Consider the following 25348-nt stretch of genomic DNA (forward strand, 5'->3'; position numbering starts at 1 on the left):
CTACCACCGTGCTAAATGGGATAGATTCAGAACAGATCTAGCAGCTCAAAACTGGACAACCATGAGGCACTGTGGGCCATCAGCAGCAGCAGAATTGTATTCCAGCACAATCTGTAACCTCATGGCCCGGCATATTCCTCACTCTACCATTACCAACAAGCCAGGGGATCAACCCTGGTTCAATGAGGAGTGTAGAAGAGCATGCCAGGAGCAGCACCAGGCGGAACTAAAAATGAGGTGCCAACCTGGTGAAGCTACATGCATGCTAAACAGCGGAAGCAACATGCCATAGGCAGAGCTAAGCAATTCCACAACCAATGGATCAGATCAAAGGTCTGCAGTCCTGCCACATTCAGTCGTGAATGGTAGTGGACAATTAAACAACTAACGGGAGGAGGAGGCTCTATGAACATCCCCATCCTCAGTGATGGCAGAGTCCAGCACGTGAGTGCAAAAGACAAGGCTGAAGCATTTGCAACCATCTTCAGCCAGAAGTGTCAAGTGGATGATCCATCTCGGCCTCCTCCCGATATCCCCACCATCACAGAAGCCAGTCTTCAGCCAATTCGATTCACTCCACGTGATATCAAGAGACAGCTGAGTGCACTGGATACAGCAAAGGCTATGGGCCCCGACAACACCCCGGCTGTAGTGCTGAAGACTTGTGCTCCAGAACTAGCTGTGCCTCTAGCCAAGCTGTTCCAATACAGCTACAACACTGGCATCTACCCGACAATGTGGAAAATTGCCCAGGTATGTCCAGTCCACAAAAAGCAGGACAAATCCAATCCGGCCAATTACCGCCCCACTCTCAATCTACTATCAATCATCAGCAAAGTGATGGAAGGTGTCGTCGACAGTGCTATCAAGCGGCACTTACTCACCAATAACCTGCTCACGATGCTCATTTTAGATTCTGCAAGGACCACTCGGCTCCAGACCTCATTACAGCCTTGGTCCAAACATGGACAAAAGAGCTGAATTCCAGAGGTGAGGTGAGAGTGACTGCCTTTGACATCAAGGCAACATTTGACCGAGTGTGGCACCAAGGAGCCCTCGTAAAATTGAAGTCAATGGGAATCAGGGGGAAAACTCTCCAGTGGCTGGAAGCATACCTAGCACAAAGGAAGATGGTAGTGGTTGTTGGAGGCCAATCATCTCAGCCCCAGAACATCGCTACAGGAGTTCCTCAGGGTAGTGTCTTGGCCCAACCATCTTCAGCTGCTGCATCAATGACCTTCCCTTCATCATAAGGTCAGAAATGGGAATGTTCGCTGATGATTGTACAGTGTTCAGTTCCATTCGCAACCCCTCAGATAAAGAAACAGTCCATGCCCGCGTGCAGCAAGACCTGGAATACATCCAGGCTTGGGCATGATATGTGGCAAGTAACATTCATGTCAGACATGTGCCAGGCAATGACCATCTCCAACAAGAGAGAGTCTAATCACCTCCCCTTGACATTTCAACGGCATTACCATCGCCGAATCCCCCACCATCAACATCCTGGGGGTTACCATTGACCAGAAACTTAACTGGACCAGCCACACAAATACTGTGGCTACAAGAGCAGGTCAGAGGCTGGGTATTCTGCGGCGAGTGACTCACCTCCTGACTCCGCAAAGCCTTTCCACCATCTGCAAGGCACAAGTCAGGAGTGTGATGGAATACTCTCCACTTACCTGGATGAGTGCAGCTCCAACAACACTCAAGAAGCTCGACACCATCCAGAACAAAGCAGCCCACTTGATTGGCACCCCATCCGCCACCCTAAATATTCACTCCCTCCACCACCGGCGCACAGTGACTGCAGTGTGTACCATCCACAGGTTGCACTGCAGCAACTCACCAAGGCTTCTTCGACAGCACCTTCCAAACCTGCGCCCTCTACCATCTAGAAGGACAAGGGCAGCAGGCACATGGGAACACCACCACCTGCACGTTCCCCTCCAAGTCACACACCATCCTGACTTGGAAATATATCGCCGTTCCTTCATCGTTGCTGGGTCAAAATCCTGGAACTCCCTACCTAACAGCACTGTGGGAGAACCTTCACCACACGGACTGCAGCGGTTTAAGAAGGCGACTCACCACCACCTTCTCAAGGGCAATTAGGGATGGGCAATAAATGCTGGCCTTGCCAGCGATGCCCACATCCCATGAACGAATAAAAAAAAACAACACCATCAGGAATAACAACTAATTGGTCATTCATCTCATTGCTATTTATGGGGCATTGCCAGCATAGAATGGTTGTCAAGTTTACCTATATAATGGCAGACACTGCACATCAAAACAAATTAATTTTATCATGGTATCATTGTAGGTAGAGCATAGGAGAAGGCCATTCGGCCCATCGTACCTGTGCCAGCTCTTTGAAATAGCTATCCAATTAGTCTCATTCCCCTGCTCTTTCCCCATAGACCTGTAAATTTTTTTCCCTTCAAGTATTTATCCAATTCCCTTTTGAAAGTTACTATTGCATCTGCTCCCACCACCCATTCGGACCATTGCAACTCGATGCCTAAAAAAATGTTTCCTTGTCGCCTCTGGCGTGAAAGAGCTTTGAGTCATTTCGTTATGATAAGACTCTGGATAATGCAACAACTTACTGGAAGCAGACCTGGGAGCAGGGTGTCTGCCCGCCCTCTTGGTTATTGAAGGCATTGGAGAAGAAAGAGGAAGGGACAAAAAAATATATATTAAAATAACCACAAGCCATCTTGCTTATGAAATAAAGGGGGGGAATTTCCACGGAGGTTCTCCCGCTCGTCTGCTGTAACGACACTTACGCCTTTTTTCTGGGGTTTTCGGCCAAAGTTACGGAAGAAATTCACCCCCGAGATTCTTTGGCTTTTGTTGATATTGAAATGACCCATATCCCCCAACCCCTCAAAAAAAAAATTGCGCACAGCTTAGTATAGGAGGTGGTCTTCTGGCTTCAATAGGCACCACGAGTGGATATGGCGTCTGTGTCTCTACTATTAGGAAATCTTCATATTCAGCTGGAGAATCAGGAGCAAATCGGACCGTGTACTGGCAGCTCATCCCTGGAGCAACGATTCCACCCTCTCCTGGAAATTTACCTGTATGATGAAACACACAAAGCAATGAAAATGGTGCTTCGACAGCATTTATTGTATTTAATTTACTCTCATTAATTGTTTTCAGGGTGTGGGCAATGCTGACAGGACTGCATTCATTGCCCATCCCTAGCTGCCTTAAGATGGTGGTGGTGGGCCTTCTTACTAGAGATTGTTTTTACAACTCAATGGCTTGCTCGGCCATTTCAGAGGGCATTAAGAGCCAACCACACAGTGTGTGACTGGAGTCATATGTAGACCAGACCAGATAGAGTGGCAGGTTCCCTTTCCTGAAGGATGTTAGTGAACCAGTTAGTCATAGAGTCATAGAGTTATACAGCACGGATAGAGGCCCTTCGGCCCATCGTGTCCGCGCCGGCCATCAGCCCTGTCTACTCTAATCCCATATTCCAGCATTTGGTCCGTAGCCTTGTATGCTATGGCATTTCAAGTGCTCATCCAAATGCTTCTTGAATGTTGTGAGGGTTCCTGCCTCCACAACCCTTTCAGGCAGTGAGTTCCAGACTCCAACCACCCTCTGGGTGAAAAAGTTCTTTCTCAAATCCCCTCTAAACCTCCCGCCTTTTACCTTGAATCTATGTCCCCTTGTTATAGTACCCTCAACGAAGGGAAAAAGCTCCTTAGTATCCATCCTATCTGTGCCCCTCATAATTTTGTACACCTCAATCATGTCCCCCCTCAGCCTCCTCTGCTCCAAGGAAAACAAACCCAATCTTCCCAGTCTCTCTTCATAGCTGAAGCGCTCCAGCCCTGGTAACATCCTGGTGAATCTCCTGTTGGATTTCCATGACAAACCAGCAGCTTTCACGGTCATTTTTACTGTTTCCAACTCACACATTACCAAACGAATTGCATTCAATTTCACAACTTGCTATAGTGGGATTATGAACTCACAACCTCCAGGTTTAAAGTTCACTACCATAACCACTACACCATTGTACCCTTTAGTGGACAGAAAAATAATGGTCTGCCTGTGATTTCCTAATATAAGATCCTGGCAGGCAAGACTCCACATAGGGAATGCACAATTGGAAAATTTACCCTATAAACTCTCAGTGACTTCATGGTTCAAGTAGTACTTCATATCCCTGTGGGTCTCTCAGTTCATCCGGATTTATTTGGGAGATAAGGCTGTTTTCTCAACAGTTTAACCTTCTTTAAGTTTAAGTTGCAATTGTCAAAACAACAATTTATGGCTCCTCTTTTTGCTCAGGGGTAAATGTGCCACTTGGTGTGCTATTATAATCTTTCGAAGTTCTCTAGATTCAGGAACTGTCCCTCTAGATTGGAAAATTGCACATGTCACTCCGCTTTTTAAGAAAGGAGAGAGAGGGAAACCAGGGAATTATACACCAGTTAGCCTAACATCTGTTGTGGGGAAAATGCTGGAGTCTATAATTAAGCATAGGGTGACTGAACACCTCAAGAATTTTCAGTTAATCAGAGAGAGCCAGCATGGATTTGTGAAAGGTAGGTCGTGCCTGACAAACCTGATTGAATTTTTTGAAGAGGTGACTAAAGTAGTGGACAGGGGAATGACAATGAATGTTATTTATATGGACTTCCAGAAGGCATTTGATAAGGTCCCACATAAGAGACTGTTAGCTAAGATAGAAGCCCATGGTATCGAGGGAAAAGTACAGACTTGGTTAGGAAGTTGGCTGAGCGAAAGGAGACAGAGAGTAGGGATAATGGGTAGGTACTCACATTGGCAGGATGTGACTAGTGGAGTCCCACAGGGATCTGTCTTGGGGCCTCAATTATTCACAATATTTATTAACGACTTAGATGAAGGCATAGAAAGTCTCATATCTAAGTTTGCCGATGACACAAAGATTGGTGGCATTGTAAGCAGTGGAGATGAAAACATAAAATTACAAAGCGATATTGATAGATTAGGTGAATGGGCAAAACTGTGGCAAATGGAATTCAATGTAGACAAATGTGAGGTCATCCACTTTGGATCAAAAAAGGATAGAACAGGGTACGTTCTAAATGGTAAAAAGTTAAAAACAGTGGATGTCCAAAGGGACTTAGGGGTTCAGGTACATAGATCATTGAAGTGTCATGAACAGGTGCAGAAAATAATCAAGAAGGCAAATGGAATGCTGGCCTTTATATCTAGAGGATTAGAGTACAAGGGGGCAGAAGTTATGCTGCAGCTATACAAAACCCTGGTTAGACCGCACCTGGAGTACTGTGAGCAGTTCTGGGCACCGCACCTTCGGAAGGACATATTGGCCTTGGAGGGAGTGCAGCGTAGGTTTACTAGAAAGATACCCGGACTTCAAGGGTTAAGCTATGAGGAGAGATTACACAAATTGGGGTTGTATTCTCTAGAGTTTCGAAGGTTAAGGGGTGATCTGATCGAAGTTTATAAGATATTAAGGGGAACAGATAGGGTGGATAGAGAGAAACTATTTCCGCTGGTTGGGGATTCTAGGAGTAGGGGGCACAGTCTAAAAATTAGAGCCAGACCTTTCAGGAGCGAGATTAGAAAACATTTCTACACACAAAGGTTGGTAGAAGTTTGGAACTCTCTTCCGCAAACGGCAATTGATACTAGCTCAATTGCTAAATTTAAATCTGAGATAGATAGCTTTTTGGCAACCAAAGGTATTAAGGGATATGGGCCAAAGGCAGGTATATGGAGTTAGATCACAGATCAGCCATGATCTTATCAAATGGCGGAGCAGGCACGAGGGGCTGAATGGCCTACTCCTGTTCCTATGTTCCTATGTTACTGAGCCACGCACACTGGTATGGTCCCAGGCAGAATTGCCTTGGGCCTATGCTGCCCACATGGTTGCATAGGGTCACATGGTCGAGGGGCCCTGTTCTGGTTGTTTCTCTAAGACATCAAGAATTTCTGGCTGTTTCTGTTTCATATGTACTTATATTTTAAATATGGCTGTGCATTGACACTTAATATTCTGTGATGCCTCAATGAATTCTGACTTTAAAATACCATAGCTGCTTGAAAATTTGAAATCAGTTTAAACAAAAAGCAGGTATCAGTAAAAGTGACCGCGAAGCTGTCGGATTGTTATAAAAAACCTAACTGGTTCACTAATGTCACTTTAGGGAAGGAAACTTGTGGTTCTTAGTCGGTCTGGGTGTTATTCTAGTCCCTTGATTGGCAACCATCCACCACCATAAACATTCACTCCCTCCACCGTGGCTGCAGTGTGTACCGTCTACAAGATGCACTGCAGCAACTCGCCAAGATGTCTTCGACAGCACCTCCCAAACCCACGACCTAGGAGGACAAGGGCAGCAGGCACATGGGAACACCACCACCTGCAAGTTCCCCTCCAAGTCACACACCATCCTGACTTGGAAATATATCGCCGTTCCTTCATCGTCGCTGGGTCAAAATCATGGATCTCCCTACCTAACAACACTGTGGGTGTACCTTCACCACACGGACTGCAGCGGTTCAAGAAGGTAGCTCACCACCACCTTCTCAAGGGCAATTAGGGATGGGCAATGAATGCTGGCCTTGCCAGCAATGCCCACATCCCATGAATGAATAAAAAAAAGACAGACAGATTGGTGAAACGGGCAGATACATGGCAGATGAAATTTAACGCAGAGAAGTGTGAAGTGATGCATTTTGATAGGAAGAATGAGGAGAGGCAATATAAACTAAATGGTACAATTTTAAAGGGGGTGCAGAAACAGAGAGACCTGGTGGTGTATGTACACAAATCTTTGAAGGTGGCAGGACAAGTTGAAAAGGCTGTTAAAAAAGCATATGGGATCCTGGGCTTTATTAGTGGACACATAGAGTACAAAAGCAAGGAAGTTATGCTAAACCTTTATAAAACACTGGGCACCACACTTTAGGACGGACGTCAAGGCCTTAGAGAGGGTGCAGAAGAGATTTACTAGAATGGTTCCAGGGATGAGGGACTTCAGTTATGTGGAGCGACTGGAGAAGCTGGGGTTGTTCTCCTTAGAACAGAGAAGGTTAAGGGGAGATTTGATAGAGTTGTTCAAAATCATGAACGGTTTTGATGGAGTAAATAAGGAGAAACTGTTTCCAGTGGCAGAAGGGTTGGTAACCAAAGGACACAGATTTAAGGTGGCTGACAAAAGAGCCAGAGGCATGAGGAAACATTTTTTTTACAATGCGAGTTATGGTGATCTGGAATGCACTGCCTGAAAGGGAAATGGAAGCAGATTCAATAGTAACTTTCAAAAGGGAATTGGATAAATGCTTGAAGGGAAAAAAGTTGCAAGGCTATGGGGAAAGAGCAGGGGAGTGGGACTAATTGGATGGCTCTTTCAGGGAGCCGGCACAGGCACAATGGGCTGAATCGTCTTCTCCTGTGATGTACCTACTGTGATAGTGTGACACACCAATGTGGTTGATTCAGTTGTATCAAACCTGAGGCGATTCAGGAAGGCCCACCACTACCTTCGCAGGGCAGCTAGGGATGGGCAATAAATGATGGCCTTGCTGATGATGCCCACAACCCTGAGAATAATGTTTTTTTTTTAAATCCAGTCAGCTGATCCTGAGAATTAGGGTGGAGTGACCTCAGTGCAGATTGCTAATGCACCATGGGCATAATCATAGAATTATAGAGCACAGAAGCAGGTCATTCGGCCCATTGTGCCTTGTGCTGGCTCTTTGAAAGAGCTATCCAATTAGTCCCACTCCCCCTGCTCTTGTCCCCAGGACTTGCAAAATTTTCCCCTTCAAGTATTTATCCAATTCCCTTTTGAAAGTTAATATTGAATCTACTTCCACCACCCAGTGCATTCCAGAGTCGAACATAATGGTTCTTGACAAACCATCTCCATTCAACAACCCCTTCCGGGTTCTGAGTGAACAAGGAAGAAGTGGTGCAGCGACCGGGTCCCTGTGGAGAATGTTGACTATGGTTTTAGTGGTGTCTTAATGGCTTGCAGCAATACAGATCTATTTGGTTCATGTAGCATAATGCAGGTTTCAGATCTTACACAAAAAATTCTGGCAAAAATACTATATTTGTCCATCAAGATCGAAAGCAACCCTAAGACACCTACCACATAGGATTTTACAGAGTGTAAGGTCTGCCATAGTCCCAGGTTCGATCCCTGGCCTGTGCTGAGTGAGTTGTTCTCAGCCAGGGAGATAAACCTGCCCCTGGGCTAGAGAGTGGGAAAATCAACCACTTGTACTTGCCATGCAATGACTTCAGTTGGCAAGTATGCGAGTGTGGGGCTCAACTGAGATGATCCACTTGATCTAATTATAAGCACTAAAATACGGCATTCATACCTTACCATAATGCCAGAGATCTTATCAAATTCCATAACAGTCAGAACAGATTCTAAGAATGAACACTCCCGTCATATAAGGATCCGTGTCCCTATTTATGTTAGGCACGGGTATTAAGGGTTACGTGTAGTCAGGTTTTAAAGCATTCAGGAAGAAAGACCAGCATAAAAGTATTTCTGGTATATTCTCCACCTGGTAGATACCCAGGCACCTATCATTACTGTGTTTACAAGAAATAGCAACCTCTGAGGCTAGTAAACAACAAGTCTCAGCCTATCTGCAGGGAAATATTTAGCATCTGATAAGACACCATCTCATACTTTGTATTCTTATTTCATATCTTTACATTCCTGTGCATTTGAAGGATGATAATCAGAATGTGTAACTGAGTATTTTTGATGTAATTTGTTTTGCAGAGGTCTAGCATAGGATTACATTTATCTACATTTTCTGCTACCTATTATGATTCAGGGAGGAAAGGCAGACCTCTATAAGACAGAAAGCACTATAATATATAAAACAGCTTTGTACCTCTGTAAACCAGAACTTGCTGTAATATACACAGCAGTTACACCTCTGTAAAACAGTTTGTTAGAATGTGCAGAGGAGTGTTATAGCCCTGTAAAACAGAGCTTATTGTAACATGCACACGGGAATGTTATACTTCTGTAAAATAGAATTTTATTAACCTCGATATTAACCCTGCCCACCCAGTGGAAACCAGGCGGGAGAACAGTTTAAGTGGCCACAGTGACTTACACCGTCCGATCCTGCTGCTTACTGACAGGTGGCAATTTTAACCTGCTCTTTTGAGCAGGCAAGCGGGACACCTGCTGGAAGGCATTGGGGTCCTTCTTTAAATATGCTGATCGGACTCCGACGACATCATCAGGGCCCGACTGCAATTTTAACCCAAACTGGCGGCAAGTGGATCTAGGGTCAGAAGAGCACCAGGAAGGTAAGTTAGTTATCATATTTTTTTTGTTGCTTCCTTGTAGGCCAGGAGGAGCAGCTACTTACCCGCCTGCCGGAGACCGTACCTTCGGATCCCCGGCAACGGCCCCCTGCTGCCCAAATCCACTTCCGCTCAATGGCCAGCTAGCGCTTCCCACCGAATTTGAGCGGGGGACTGACAGGGTCCATTTGGGCGAGATCTGGGAGTTAAAATCTCCCGGGCGTCACATGAGGAGGGCCAGACGGTTTCCTGTCCATCTCAGCCCCTGCCCGTCAGGAGTTAAAATTGGAGCTAAAAAGTGTGACAAAAATCTGATAACAGCAAGTCAAAGTGGTGCGAACAAGAAGAGCATCATAGCTAAATAGATACAGACTTTACAATTGCGACGGATGTCACAAAGACTTTCATACACCACTAGCAGACACGTCATGGCATTGTTGAAGGATGTGTTGCTTTGTCATGTGAGATTTGCTAGTATATTATATATACAAGATTCTGAGGGGGCTTGACAAGGTAGATGCTGAGAGGTTGTTTCCCCTGACTGGAGAGTCTAGAACTAGGGAGCATAGTTTCAGGATAAGAGGTCAGCCATTTAAGACATTTATGAGGAGGAATGTCTTCACTCAGAGGGTTGTGAATCTTTGGAATTCTCCACCCCAGAAGGGTGTGGTTGCTGAGTCATTGAATATATTCAAGGCTGAGATCGATAGATTTTTGGCCTCTAGGGGGATCAAGGGATATGGGGATCGGGTGGGAAAGTGGAGTTGAGGTTGAAGATCAGCCACGATCTTATTGAACGACGGAGCAGGCTCGAGGGGCCTTACGGCCTACTCCTGCCCCTATTTCTTATGTTCTTATAACAACAACAACTTGCATTTATATAGCGCCTTTAATGTAGCAAAACGTCCCAAGGCTTCGCAGGAGCATTATCAGACAAAACTGGACACCAAGCCACATAAAGAGATGTTAGGGAAAGGTGACCAAAAACTTGGTCAAAGAGGTAGGTTTCAAGGATTGTCTTAAAAGGAGGAGAGCGAGGCGGAGAGGTTTAGGATGGGAATTCCAGAGCTTAGGGCAAGGCATCTGAAGGCATGGCCACCAATGGTGGAGCCACAGACATAGTTGTAGACAGTAGATAAACAGACGAGAGCCTGCATTTCCGTTAGGCTCCTTCCAGCAGCACTGATTCTTAAAATCACCCTAACACACTTAGATCAAACTAAACATATTTTGACAGTCACAAAAAAAAGTGAACTCACCCAGTCCGATGGAAAAGAACGAGGTGCTCGGTGGGATGACTCTGAGATGGCGGCTGCTGGATGTCAGATTTCGCAGCTCAACGTTTGTCTGGAAAAAAATAACAGAACGTTAACAAGGTGGTTTGCTTAACTAAAATGAGAATGAGAGAGAAAAAAAAATCAAAGATTTATCAAGAGTGTAGATTTGCAATTTTCCAGCAACATTGCACTTGTGTCGTACTGGCAAATCTCCCCATGACATTGCTTATGGTAAAATACTCTGTTTTATAAGGACAGGAGCATTTTGCCATGTAACCAGAACTAAAACCAGAGCTCCCTGGATGACAAAAGAGATATAGAGAGTAAGATGAAACAGAAACAGATGTCAGGTTGATAATACAAGTGAGAACCAGGCTAAATATAGAAAGTTCAGAAGGGAAGTGAAAAAGGAGATAAGAGGCATAGAGAGAGTATGAGAATAAACTGGCGGCTAACATAAAAGGGAATCCAAAAGTTGTCTATAAGCATGTAAACAGTAAACGGGTAGTAAGAGGAGGGGTGGGGCCGATTAGGAGGCAGGGTGCATGGCTGAGGTACTAAATGAGTACTTTGCACCTGTCTTTACCAAGGAAGAAGATGCTGCCAGAATCACAGCAACTGAAGAGTTAGTTGAGATACAGGATGGGCTAAAAATTGATAAAGAGGAGGTACTAGAAAGGCTAGCTGTACTTAAAGTAGATAAGTCACCCGATCTGGATGGGATGCATCCTAGGATGCTGAGGGAAGTAAGGGTGGAAATTGTGGAGGTACTGGCCATAATCTTCAAATCGTCCGTGGATACGGGAATGGTGCCAGAGGACTGGAGAATTGCAAATGTTACACCCTTGTTCAAAAAAGGGTGTAAGGATAAACCCAGCAACTACAGGCCAGTCAGTTTAACCTCAGTGGTGGGGAAACTTTTAGAAACAATAATCTGGGACAGAATTAACAGTCACGTGGACAAGTGTGGATTAATTAAGGAAAGCCAGCACGGATTTGTTAAAGGCAAATCGTGTTTAACCAACTTCATTGAGTTTTTTGATGAGGTAACAGAGAGGGTTGATGAGGGCAATGCTGTTGATGTGGTGTATATGGACTTCCAAAAGACGTTTGATAAAGTGCCGCATAATAGGCTTGTCATCAAAGTTGAAGCGCATGGAGTAAAGGGGGCAGTGGCAGCATGGATACAGAATTTGCTAAGTAATAGGAAACAAAGAGTAGTGGTGAATGGTTGTTTTTAAGACTGGAGGGAGGTATACAGTGGTGTTCCCCAGGGGTTGGTACTAGGACCATTACTTTTTTTTTATATGTATGTTAATGACTTGGACTTGGGTGTACAGGACACAATTTCAAAATTTGCAGATGACACAAAACTTGGAAGGATAGTAAACAGTGAGGAGGATAGTGATAGCCTTCAAGAGAACAGACAGGCTGGTGGAATGGGCGGACACATGGAAGATGAAATTCAACGCAGAAAAGTGTGAAGTGATGCATTTTGGGAGGAAGAACGAGGAGAGGCAATATAAACTAAAGGGTACAATTCTAAAAGGGGTGCAAGAACAGAGAGATCTGGGGGTTTATGTGCACAAATCGTTGAAGGTGGCAGGGCAGGTTGAGAAAGCAGTTAAAAAAGCACATGGGATCCTGGGCTTTATAAATAGAGGCATAGAGTACAAAAGCAAGGAAGTCATGATTTATAAAAAAACTGTTGCGGCCTCAACTGGAGTATTGTGTCCAATTCTGGGCACCGCACTTTAGAAAGGATGTGAAGGCCTTAGAAAGGGTGCAGAAGAGATTTACTAGAATGATTCCAGGGATGAGGGACTTTAGTTACGTGGATAGACTGGAGAAGCTGGGGTTGTTCTCCTTGGAACAGAGAAGGTTGAGAGATTTGATAGAGATATTCAAAATCATGAAGGGTCTAGACAGAGTAGATAGAGAGAAACTGTTCCCATTGGCAGAAAGGTCAAGAACCAGAGGACATAGATTTAAGGTGATTAGCAAAAGAACCAAAGGTGATATGAGGAAAAACTTTTTTACACAGCGAGTGGTTGGGATCTGGAATGCACTGCCAGAGGGGTGGTGGAGGCAGAGGCAATTATGGCCTTCAAAAGGGAACTGGATAAATACCTGAAAGGAAATAATTTGCAGGGCTACGGGGATAGGGCAGGGCAATGGGACTAGCTGGATTGCTTTTGCAGTGAGCTGGCACAGACTCGACGGGCCGAATGGCCTCCTTCTGTGTTGTAACCATTCTATGATTCTAACGCACAACATACCATTCTGCTATTAAGGAGGAGCAGTGTGTAATGTGTGTTAACCCTTTAAGGCAACGATTGTTGTAAGTTGGCACCTTTCGAGGCCAGTTCAAGGGTACTTTCCGTTGCTGGGGAAATTCCTCTGCAGGTTGGCAGTGATTTTTAAATCCGCGGTTGCCTACCCATGGAGCCTGGCCGTGGAGTTGCGCACAGTGAGTCAAAAGGTAGGCTGTCCAATACCACATCGAAGGTTTGCTAGGCATTCCCAACAGGGTTTGCAGGTGTTATGTTGTGCAAGCCTGGGAGTGGCGAACGTACAGATGTTCTATTTGCGGCACTAGTTCTGACGAAAGGTCATCGTTAATTATGATTCTCTCTTCACACATGCTGCCTAACCCGCTGCGTGCTTCCAGCTCTTTCTGTTTTTATTTCACCAAGTTTATGCTCAGATGTTGGATATGGCGGTCACATACTATATATTATCAGGGTTACTGATGGTAATTGCATAAGGAAAATAGCATTTTTATTACAAAGTATTATGAGTGTATTTAGGGTTTGAGTTGTATGGTTTTGTCCACATTTTTGTGGAAATTGTAAATAGTTGACTGTTATATTATGACGTGTTTCATTACCCATGTAATCAGTTTTCTATCTTAAATTTCTTTTTAAGGTGCAGGCTACAGAGGAACACGGTAGGGTAATGTTCCAGGTTGTCAGTGGGTGAAAGGCATATAGCACGGTTGTGGACAGGGGTGGGGGGGGAAGAAGTCATGTGATATAGCAGTGTTGAAAGGGTGGATCAAGGCAGAGAAGGGGTATGGGATGATGGAGGAACAGAGAGGTGTTGGAGTATTTGGGAGAGAGTGATCCTCGGATTAGTGAGAGGAGGTTTCAGTGTCTAGGAACACCAGGAGTGATATGTACAAAGTGGTGGGAGGTGACTTTGGGGTATGGGAGTACTGGGAGAAGGATCTCAGAGGGTGGGAGAAGCATTTCTGAGTCTCGGAGCACTGGGATGGTATTTGTTATTATAAGAAAAAGTGGAGAAAAATAAGGCCACTTTGCTCATCAAGCTTGTATTCCCTTACATCAAGTTACATTGAGTCTACAGCACAGAAACAGGCCATTCGGCCCAACTGGTCTATGCCAGTGTTTATGCTCCACATGAGCCTCCTACCTCCCTACTTCATCTAACCCTATCAGCATTTCCTTCTATTTCTTTCTCCCTCATATGCTTATCTAGCTTCCCCCTAAATGCATCTATGCTATTCACCTCAACTACTCCTTGTGGTAACGCGTTCCACATTCTTGCCACTCTTTGGATAAAGAAGTTTCTTCTGAATTCCCTATTGGATTTATTAGTGACTATTTTATATTTATGACCTCTTGTGTTGGACTCCCCGGAGGTGGAAACATTTTCTCTACGTCTATTCTATCAAACCGTTTCATTATCTTAAAGATCTCTATCAGGTCACCCCGCAGCCTTCTCTTTTCTAGAGAAAAGAGCCCCACCCTGTTTAGTCTTTCCTGGTAAGTGTATCCTCTCAGTTCTGGTATCATCCTTGTGAATCTTTTTTGCACCTTCTCCAATGCCCCCTCATTCTTTTTATAATATGGAGACCAGAACTGTTCGCAGTACTCCAAGTGTGGTCTAACCAAGCTTCTTTACAAGTTTAACATAACTTTTCTGCTTTTCAATTCTAACCCTCTAGAAATGACCCCCAGTGCTTGGTTTGCCTTTTTTATGGCCTTATTAACCTGTGTCGTTACTTTTAGTGATTTGTGTATCTGTACCCCCAGATCCCTCTGCTCCTCTGCGATATTTAGACTCTTATTATCCAAGCAATATGTGGCCTCCTTATTTTTCCTACCAGAATGCACCACCTCACACTTATCTATATTGGAATTAATTTGCTAATTACACGTCCATTCTGCAAGTTTATTAATGTCGTCTTGCATTCTTCCTTTGTATTAACTACACCCCTCAATTTCGTGTCATCTGCAAATTTTGAAATTGTACTTCCAATCCTCGAGTCCAAATTGTTTATGTAAATTGTGAACAACAGTGGTCCCAGCACCGATCCCTGTGGAACACCACTTTCCACCTTTTGCCAATCTAAGTAGCTACCCTTAACCCCTACTGTCTGTTTTCTGTTTTGTAGTCAACTTGCTATCCATTCTGCTACCTGTCCTCTAACTCCACATGCTCTGACCTTAGTCAAGAGTCTACTACGCGGTACCTTCTAAAATGCCTTTTGAAAATCCAAATATATTACATCTACTGCATTGCCCTTCTCTACACTTTCTGTTACTTATTCAAAGAATTCAATAAGGTTGGTCAAGTATAACTTTCCTTGAGTATAGAAGATTAAGGGGTGATCTAATTCAGGTGATTAAAGGAGTTGATAGAGTACATAGAGAGAAACGATTTCCTCTGGTGGGGGAGTCCAGAACAAGGGGCATAACCTTAAAATTGGAGATAGGCCGTTCAGGGGTGATGTCAGGAAGCAGTTCAAAGGGTCGTGGAAATCTAGAACTCTCTCCCCCCAAAAAGCTGTTGAGGCTGGGAAAATGTCAGAACTGAGATTGATAGATTTTTGTTAGGCAAGGATATTAAGGGTTACGGAACCAAGACAGGTAAATACAGTCAAGATACAGATCAGCCATGATCTCATTGAATGGCAGAACAGGCTCGAGAGGCTGAAAGGCCTACTCCTGTTCCTATGAACCAGCTTTAAGTTCTTTACAATGCTTACTGCATTTTACTATCCTGGTAAAAGTGTAGTAAGTGCTTTAAAGAGCTCAAAGCCGGTTCCCAAGTCACGGGCTGAGGATGCAGCAAAAGGATATTGAGTATGTGGATATCGAATTGCGACAGGACCAGCTTGAAGGAGATGTCACCTGCAGTCGATCAGCCTGCCAGCACTCACTGTCAAACTACGTGTCTCTTGGGTAAGAATCCAGAGAGCGCCTGGCAACATGGGCAAGACCCCAGCGAGGAGTCAATGGCTTCAGGAGGAGAGGGTAGAGGTGAGAATTGGCAAGAAAAGACAATTGAAAAAGGAACAATACTGAAGGTTAGAAGGGCAAAGAAGAACAAATATTCGACCAAAATACCTTGACTACTTTGTCATTTGTGGAATGCAACTGAGCAGGACTGAATCATAGATTGCAGTGTTAGGCTGACACCCTGAATTTTATTGCTTCATTACCACGAGGAGCCTGGGCAAAAGTTTCACAAAAACACCTTTAAAATTTTAGCTGTGGTTTTTAATCTCCCTCAGGGATTAAATAACTTACAGTCAGTTGGAATGAGTTGGCTTGATGAGCCGAGTGGCCTGGTTTTGCACCACCTTTTCTTATAATAAGTACCTATGCCAACATATGGAAGGTATGGATCTGCCAGACACATCTGTTTGGCTTTGAAATTATATTGAGAGGGCGGTGGAAGCATGCTTAATATGCTCATCTAAAATTCCTGAGTCCACTATTTCCGTCATGGCATTAACCTATTTGTTTAAAAATAAAACAACTTTTTAAAATGCACAAGTGAGCAGTCCTTAAAGGCCCACTGGGAAAGGTTAGAGGGATGTTGCCACACTTAAAGGCAACTGACCGCATAGAGGGGCATTTTGTTCTTTTAGCCTTTACGAAGGCTGTAAATATTTTCTATGCCTGTTTCAGCCTTTACAAGAAAGACTTAAAAAAAAGGAAGTCTTGCATTTCTATAGCGCCTTTCACCACCTCAGGACATCCCAAAGCGCTTTACAGCCAATGAAGGACTTTTAAAGTGTAGTCACTGTTGTAATGTAGGAAACGTGGCAACCAATTTGCGCACAGCAAGGTCCCACAAACAGCAATGTGATAACGACTATATCATCTGTTTTTAGGTGTTGGTTGAGGAATAAATATTGACCAAGACATCGGGGAGAACTCCTCTGCTCTTCTTCAAAATAGTTCCATGGGATCTTTTACATCCATCTTAGAGCGTAGACAAAGCCTCGGTTTATTAATGTCTCCTCTGAAAAACGGCACCTCCGACAGTGCAGTGCTCCCTCAGTACTGCACTGGAGTGTCAGCTTAGAGTATACGAGCTAGAAATTCAGCCGTGTAGCGCCCGTTGTTTCGGTGCACACATTCACACGCTTCTAGAGTTATGTGCGCCGGACGCCATCTTGGTAAAGGAGTTCGTGCACGCAAATGCCGGCAGCATGTAAAGTAGGGAGAATACGCGTTAGATCAGTGTGCGACGCTGATTTAAAGTGATAGACACCATTCTGGCACTTAACGTTCCATTCAATGCATTGTCTTAACCACAAACATGTGAACATGTCTTAGATGGCCTGAAGGACCCCCCCGCCAGCGCTATTTAAAAGGACCATGCAGGATTTACAGGTTAGTTGATGGATTATTGCTTTTGGCTGCTGATGCATTTGTAACTGTTTTTGGAGATCTCCTATACTTGAATAATAGGACGAGGGGACTTAGCCTAACATTTAGAGCCAGGACTTGCAGGAGTGAAGTTAGGAAACCCTTCTACACGCAAAGAGTGGGAGACGTTTGGAACGCTCTTCTGCAGACGGCAGTTGATGCTAGCTCACTTGTGAATTTTAAATCTGAAATTGATAGATTTCCATGAACCAAGGATATTAAGGGATATGGGGCTAAGGCGGGTATATGGAGTTAGGTGACAGGTAAACCATGATCTCATCGAATGGAGGAATAGGCTCGGGGGGCTAAATGCCACTGCCACTTGCTGCCTCCTATTATACACCAGCTTCTCCTGCAAGAAAGCAGGACGTGTGTCGGTGAGTGTCCTGCAGGATGTCTGGGTGATGTGCCTGTCATGTTGAATAGCTGCCACTGTGTGTGACCTGTGAGTTGTGAGTGTGCGGCTTGCACCAGTGGTAATGTGTGAGGGTGGGAGGAAGCATCAGATTGGAAGAGTTGAGTACTGATTGAAAGAGTTTGTTGGTAGGTGGGTGATGGGGGATGTAGTGCGTGAAGCAGTGGATGCAGCTAGTGGTGCAGTTGGTAGGAGACGCCACTTGATAGTTGACGTCACTCACCTTGACCACTCATGTCAAAGTACTGAACTTCTTCCTGCACTGCATCCATGTTCGTAGTGCTATGTGCCTGGCATTGACTTCGTCCCCTACTGCTTCCCCTACCTGTTGAGCATATACCCGGAGGGCCTCTTGGCAGCCCCCCCACCCCGCGGATATGTGATGTCCCTCCTCTGTCCACCTCGTGCACCAAGGTCTCTAGTGCATCAACAGAGAACCTTGGAGCACGCACTCTCGCAGACCTGGTACAAACTCAGATTGGCAGATTGATGAGGTCTGGCATGCAGATTGGAGGATGTGGGATTTAGTAGTGCGCAACCTTTATTCAATGTTTTAACATAACTCATCAGTCTGTAAACATAGGGATGGGACCTGCATCTGTGTTTCACGTGTGCGATGTATGATCTCCATTCAGACTCAGTGCGGACCCGAATCTTATTTTTTTGTAAATAAGAGGTGCAAGCAAATCACGCGATATTCGGCCCCCCCACTGCTGGTGAGAAGTGCAAACCTGGAGCAAACATCGTGGCTAGGCCTGATTGCTGCACTTGAATGAGGTAAGTGACCAGGCAGGACGAACGTCTTGTGCTACCTGCATCAGAACCACCGGGCGCGGGTTAATCGCGCACCGCGATGCCGGCTCCCGGATTTGGGCCTTATTCAATTTAACCTCCTACGTATTCAAGTCTCTGGAGTGGGACTTGAACCCACCTCCTTCGGACTCAGAGGTGAGACTGCTACCCACTGAGCCATGGCCGACAGTGGTCGTTTTTGCAGCAATAAAAAAAAAGGTAGCTGGTAAAATCCAGTGCCTAGCAAAATAAATATTAATGCAATGTGGGTGGTACAGCACTTGAAATCCTGTTTTGGCAGCTGGCGAAGTCAAGGTGCCACTTCAGGAGGCTCATGCGCAGATGACTTCCCCTGGTTGGCGCTTCAGGACACATTCCCATGAGCAGAGCAGTGCAGAGTGCCTGGCAGGAAGTGGCAAAAAAAAAGGTCAGGGAGGAGGTGACTTTGGTTGTTTCTATTATGCAAGTTGGCTGCAGGCTTCCTTGCAGCAGATGGAACAGATTTACAACTGGCCCCTGTGCTGATCCAGAGCCTGTGGAGCCAGTATTTTACAGTCATTGTCTGGTAGGTGTGCCAGAGTCTATAGATACAGTTGGCAGCATAAAGGCAGAGGGAGGCAGGCAGTCTGGCTCTGATGCTCGCTAGACTCCTTAGCGTCCTTTTCTCATCTCGTACTTCAACCATGCAAAACTGCGAATGGGACACTTCAAAATCAACCCCCATCGCTAATTTTGACTTGCCCCTGCTGACTGGCAAGGACTCTTCACTTAGATGCTGTGGCACCACCTGAGCCCCTAATGAAAGTTTGCATTGTAAGAGCTCTTTTTTCATGTTCCTTTTTTTTTGCCACTTTCCAGTGCTGCTGATATCTTGTAAATGTCTTAATTACAGGCTGCTTTCTGGTGAATTAGGTGGCCACTTTAAGCTTCATGTAAACATTGTGCGAAGTTAAGAGAAATAAAAAAAAAACGCCAATATAAAAAAGTTTGAAAAAATTGATGAAAAAAATTTAATTAAACTGACAGCAAAAAAAATTAATAACAGAATCTGTATTACAAAACTACGAAACAAAAAAGTGGCATAAAAGTCTCAGGCCCTTTAATAGCTTCATCGCTCATGTCCACTCCGAATAAGTAGAGGGAGTACCCAGATCAATCTCAGCCTGGGTAGATGGAAAATGGAGCTCGGCCTCATTTAATTACATCCTGTAATAGTTAAATAAAGCTAGGGCCACTCGGCTGGAAATATAGCGCTTGATGTGACGTGGGACCAATCTGGCTCTCTGGCACTAAGGCTGATTTTCCATCCCCCCAGCACCTATTGTGACTCCTATATCACCAGTCTTGAGGATCAGAAAATCTACCCTTATATTGTTCAAATTTCATCATTTGAAACAGGATGGATCTCTGATTCTGTGTGGGGGGGGGAGGGGGCGGGGAGAGAATCAATAAAGTTAATTTAAGCATTTTTACACCGCCTTGAAATGACTTACACCACTCGTGCTTACCTCATACACCTGTCCCACTTTGTAGTCCATAAAGAGAACAATTGGTGGATTCGCCAGAAAAACAGGAATGGGTTCACTGGGGTCACTGCACCACAAAAAGGAACAATATTACAAATCAGAAATCCAGATTTCTGTCCCCTACAGTTTGTTATTTTTGCAATTGAGAAACCTAGCCAAATACTGCACCTTATACACTCTTCCATCTCTCATCATTTTCATTATATTAAAAGCCATTACAACACCTTCAACTCTAGCTCATCCTGTCTCAAGAACTCAAAGCTGTGAAACTCCTTCGCTTCCCCTAGTCCTGCCTCCCTCCTATAATCTTCAGCCATTTAAAACCCAAGCTTGGCATCTCTGTAGCGTTTTGATATCTATGATCTACTCAGCTACTCTCTCTAAACTTGGTGGTGTCCTGCATTGTCGGACTTGGCCCTTCAAAAAGGAATTGTTGCCATGCGGTCATTACGTTTAGATACATATTATCATTAAAATTCTTGTGTAAGGTGCCCACTTCCTGTCCACAAACCTTACTTTCTGTTGTCACAATTTTTGGGCACACTTTTGTGTCAATGTTTTCCATTGTAAACTGCTATGTCAACATTTCCGATTGAGTTTTGCTGTGGCAACTGTCATGGTGTAGTTGCAGGCTCTGGCCACCAGGTGGCTATGTGGAGCAACATTCTGAAGTCTCTTTCCCAACTCTATCGCCATCTAATATTCATCAATTGACTATGGGCAATTCTACAGTCAAACTATTCATATTCCTGTACACTTTATCATGTTTTGTGTCACCCTTATATCCCTCACACATATCTGTCATACTTAGATGTCACACCTCTACAACCTCTAAGTGCCTTCACCAATTCCTTTCTTGGTCCTCCAAGTTCTCTTAACTCTTGAAATCTGAAGAAAATTTCACCCCCCCATCTTTCGTCAACAACGGACAGTACAAAGTACATTATAAAAATACATTTTCACAAAAGCAGAATTACATTTACCCATTGAATTGTCTTTTGTGCACCTTACTTCAAGGCCTTAGTCACTGTCAAAAGCCTGGGTTTAAATTTGATACTTCCGCCCAAAGTCTTGATCCTGCAGTGTTAGGTTGTGCGTTGTGAGCAATTTCCCAGGACGCATTAATAATTTTTAGTCTTCCCTACTGCTTGAATGTTTATCTTCAGCTTCCAGCAGTTTCTATTTGGTTGCTTATCAAAATTATTTTAACAAAAATATTATTCAGGTAAAGTTTATTTCTGTTTTTTTAAATCAGTGTGTGAGAGAGAGAGAAAATTGAAGAGAAAAAAATGAACAACTGTACTAATCAGACATCTGTTGTAGTTTTAGTTGATGTTCAATGATGTACTCTATAAATTTCAGAAAGACACAGAGACCCATTTCAGAAAGCATGCTAAGTAGGAGGGAGAGACAGAGACAGATGGAAAAAGAGAAACAGAGTACGGTGGATTTTTGTCCACCTCCTGGATGGTAATCTGGTGGACCAGATCACTTACATGTAATAGAACACGCACAGTTTTCATTTAATCGATTTCAATGGAATGACAATCAGATGGGTTCTACAATGGGTGGGTGATCCACTCCATCAGATTACATAGGAAGATAGGAACAGGAGTAGGCCATTCAGCCCCTCGAGCCTGTTCCGCCATTCAATTAGATCATGATGTGGAGATGCCGGTGATGGACTGGGGTTGACAAATGTAAAGAATCTTACAACACCAGGTTATAGTCCAACAATTTTATTTGAAAATCACAAGCTTTCGGAGGCTTTCTCCTTCGTCAGGTGAATGTGGAAATCCTTCGAAAGTTGGTGATTTTCAAATAAAATTGTTGGACTATAACCTGGTGTTGTAAGATTCTTTACAATTAGATCATGGCTGATCTGTACCTCAACTCCATTTTCCCACCTTTGCTCCATATCCCTTAATGCCCTTACCCAACAAAAATCTATCGATCTCAGTTTTTAAAATTTCAACTAGCCCCCAGCATCCACAGCCTTTTGGGGAGGAGAGTTCCAGATTTCCACTACTCTTTGTGTGAAAAAGTGGCTCCTGGTTTCACTCCTAAATGGCCAAGCTCCAATTTTAAGATTATATCCTCCGGTTCTGGACTCCCCCACCAGAGGAAATAGTTTCTCTGTATCAACCCTATTGGATACCTTTATCATTTTACACACCTCGGTTAGATCACCTCTCAACCATCTAGACGCAAGGGAATACAAAACCACGTTTGTGCAAGCTGTCCTCATAATTTAACCCTTTAAGCCCTGGTATCATTCTGGTGAGTCTACGCTGTACTCCCTTCCAAGGCCAAAATATCCTTCCTGAGGTTTGGGGCTCCAAAACTGAACGCAGCACTCCAGATGGACTCTGACCAAGCCTCTGTACAACTGAAGCATCACTTCCTCACTTTTGTATTCTGTCTGTGTCTGTGTCTAATTAGAATGGCTACATTTTCTGACTATCAGCAAAGCAGTTGATACTAATCACAGCCTTTCTGTTCAGAAGCTTTCAAAATCCAACTCATTTGATTTTTACTTTGGGGGGAAAAAAAAACAGATTTAGGATGAGGAAAGACTATTCATCTTCATCGCTTGGGTAACAGTGAAGATGAAAAGTGTCTATTTCTATGAAGAGTTGTGGAATTTGATCCCGAAACAGATTTTAAAACATCCCAAAATACCGTGTATTACATTACATAGAATTACATGCAATGTACAGCACAGAAACAGGCCATTCAGCCCAACTGGTCCGTGCCGGTGTTTATGCTCCACACGAGCCTCCTCCCACCATAGAAAATGAAATCTGACTTATTTAGGCACCATGAATCAGTGACCTTGACATCAAGCTGTACAAAGCATAACACCCCTACTGTTACTAAACAGGGGAAAATGGATGGGTTTGGGGCTGGGAGGTCAGTAAAATATTTTAAAATCTAAAACCTACCCCTAACTCCCCCACTTCCGGTTTTAACGGAGGCAGGACAAGGCTGTGGGCCTCCATTTTGATAGATTTTTTTGTTTTTAACCCCTGGGGGCCGGGATTCCCGCAGGCTTGTGGGCCCAGAGGAGCAGGAGTGCTTCCCCCAGGCCCAACAAGCCTGCCTGCAGCGCCCCACCCCACGATCTCCGAGGCCTCCCCACGATCTCTGACCCCGAACCCCCCCCCCCCGCCCCCCCCACCGATGACTGCCACTGCCCCCACCCCCCCCCCCCCACAACCATCTAAGACTTACCTGCTCGCATCCTCTTCCTTCTTCTCCTGTCCGACTGAGGCCAGCCTGTCAATCAGGCTAGCCTGTCAGGCAGGAAAGCGTCGAAAAAAAATAAAAGACGTCCTCACGTCAAAATCGTAAAGACGTACGGGAATTCCACTCCCCCGCCCCCTTCCCGGCTCCCCGATAAAATCATATCCCATCACCTCCAACTCACCGGGAGCACACCACGTGAGATCTGCTAATATGTATTCACATGCATGCATGCTTTGAAATTGTTTTGGTAAGTGTTTTGTTTTTCAATCCATTCTTTTTGATATTGTGGCAGACATCAATAGCCTGCACGTTTCACGATATCATACATGTTGATTGAAGACTGCGACAGGAACAGTACTAGAATTTAATCTGCACAAACACCAAAAAGTAATAAAAGGAAATATAATTGGATAAATATTTGAAGGGGAAAAATTTGCAAGGCTATGGGGAAAGGGCAGGGGAGTGGGACTAATTGGATAGCTCTTTCAGAAAGCTGGAGCAGGCATGATGGGCTGAATGGCCTCCTTCTGTGCTGGATCATTCTATGATTCCATATACACATTCTAATGAAGTTTATTTTATACACTGAGCACTCTGTACCTTTCCTCTACAAATATCTTTCTTCCGCCCACCCTCTTCTCCACCTTCTTTTTAGGAATGATGAGCGATTTGCCTCCTTCTTGAGGAGGCAGAAAGCGCGGGTTCTTCAGGAAGTTGTGGCATTTCTCGAACCTCGCCATATCCAGCCGCTCCTGGATTCGATCGGTGGCGCGCAGCTCGTCCCTCCAGATGTTCTTCTTAGACTTTGCTTCCTTTCAAAAAGGAGGAATTTACAATGATACCATGTTCTGATGAGTCGTGAGGCTGTGGAATTCACTTCTGCAGTTAGTGGTTGAGGCAGAAACTATGTCAACATTCAAGACTAGGCTGGATAGGTGGATGAAGGAAAAGGAGGCTGGAAGGGATATGGGTACAGGGTGGGTAAATGTCATTAGAAGGGTAAATGACACCACGGACTCGTTGGACCGGGTGGCCTGCTTCCGTGCTGTAACTTCTATGTGTATCTATGTATCCTGCACTTGTAAACACATACTTCCCAAAAGGGTCATCGGATAGCAATGAGCAGCAGAAGCAGGAGTGTGTAACAAGGGTAATGCAATAATCGTGAGGGACTTCAATCTTCATATAGACTGGGCAAACCTAATTGGCAAAAGTAGTTTGGAGGACAAGTTCATGGAGTGCATTCAAGACAGTTTTCTAGAACAATATGTCGAGGAACCAACTAGGGAACAGGCTATTTTAGATCTAGTACTGTGTAGTGAGACAGGGTTAATTAATAATCTTATAGTTAAGGATCCTCTGGGGAAGAGTCATCATAATATGATAGAATTTCATATTGAGTTTGAGAGTGATGTAGTTAGGTCCGAAACTAGGGTCTTAAATTTTAAAAAAGCCAATTACGTAGGGTGGAGGGGCGAGATGGCTAAGGTAGATTGGGAAATTAGATTAAAAGATATGACGGTAGATAAGCAATAGCGAACATTTAAAGAAATAATTCATAATGCTCAATGAATATACATTCCCTTGAGGAATGAAAAGTGATCCAACCGTGGCTAACTACAGCAGTTAAGGACAGTATTTGATTAAATGAAGAGGCTTACAATGTTGCCAAAAAGAGCAATAAGCCTGAGGATTCAAAGGAACATAGGAACAGGAGTAGGCCATTCAGCCCCTCGTGCCTGCTCCGCCATTTGATAAGATCATGGCTGATCTGTGATCTAACTCCATATACCTGCCTTTGGCCCATATCCCTTAATACCTTTGGTTGCCAAAAAGCTATCTATCTCAGATTTAAATTTAGCAATTGAGCTAGTATCAAAGGGTATTAGAAATCAGCAAAGGATGACCAAGAAATTGATAAAGAGGGAGAAAATTGAATATCAGAATAAACTAGCACAAAATATAAAAACAGATTGTAAGAGCTTCTACAAGTATGTAAAAAGGAAGAGATTAGCGAAAGTAAACGTGGGTCCCTTAGAGGTAGAGACAGGAGAAATTATAGTGGGAAA

The 25348-nt window shown here is 44.3% G+C and overlaps 1 protein-coding gene across 2 annotated transcripts in view; it reads right to left on the reverse strand.

The window, feature by feature from the left end:
• dlec1 (DLEC1 cilia and flagella associated protein) overlaps positions 1–25348 on the reverse strand; it is a 162290-nt gene that overhangs the window by 101289 nt on the left and 35653 nt on the right. For both annotated transcript variants that reach the window (XM_067968317.1, XM_067968308.1), the window contains exons 8-11: positions 23880–24091; positions 20013–20097; positions 10591–10678; positions 2913–3086 (exon numbers count right to left, since the gene is read on the reverse strand). In XM_067968317.1, the coding sequence (XP_067824418.1) occupies positions 2913–3086; positions 10591–10678; positions 20013–20097; positions 23880–24091 (559 nt within the window). The remainder of the gene's footprint in view (positions 1–2912; positions 3087–10590; positions 10679–20012; positions 20098–23879; positions 24092–25348) is intronic.

Source organism: Heptranchias perlo, chromosome 2, assembly GCF_035084215.1.
Source record: "Heptranchias perlo isolate sHepPer1 chromosome 2, sHepPer1.hap1, whole genome shotgun sequence".
In the NCBI taxonomy this organism is placed as follows: Eukaryota; Metazoa; Chordata; class Chondrichthyes; order Hexanchiformes; family Hexanchidae; genus Heptranchias; species Heptranchias perlo.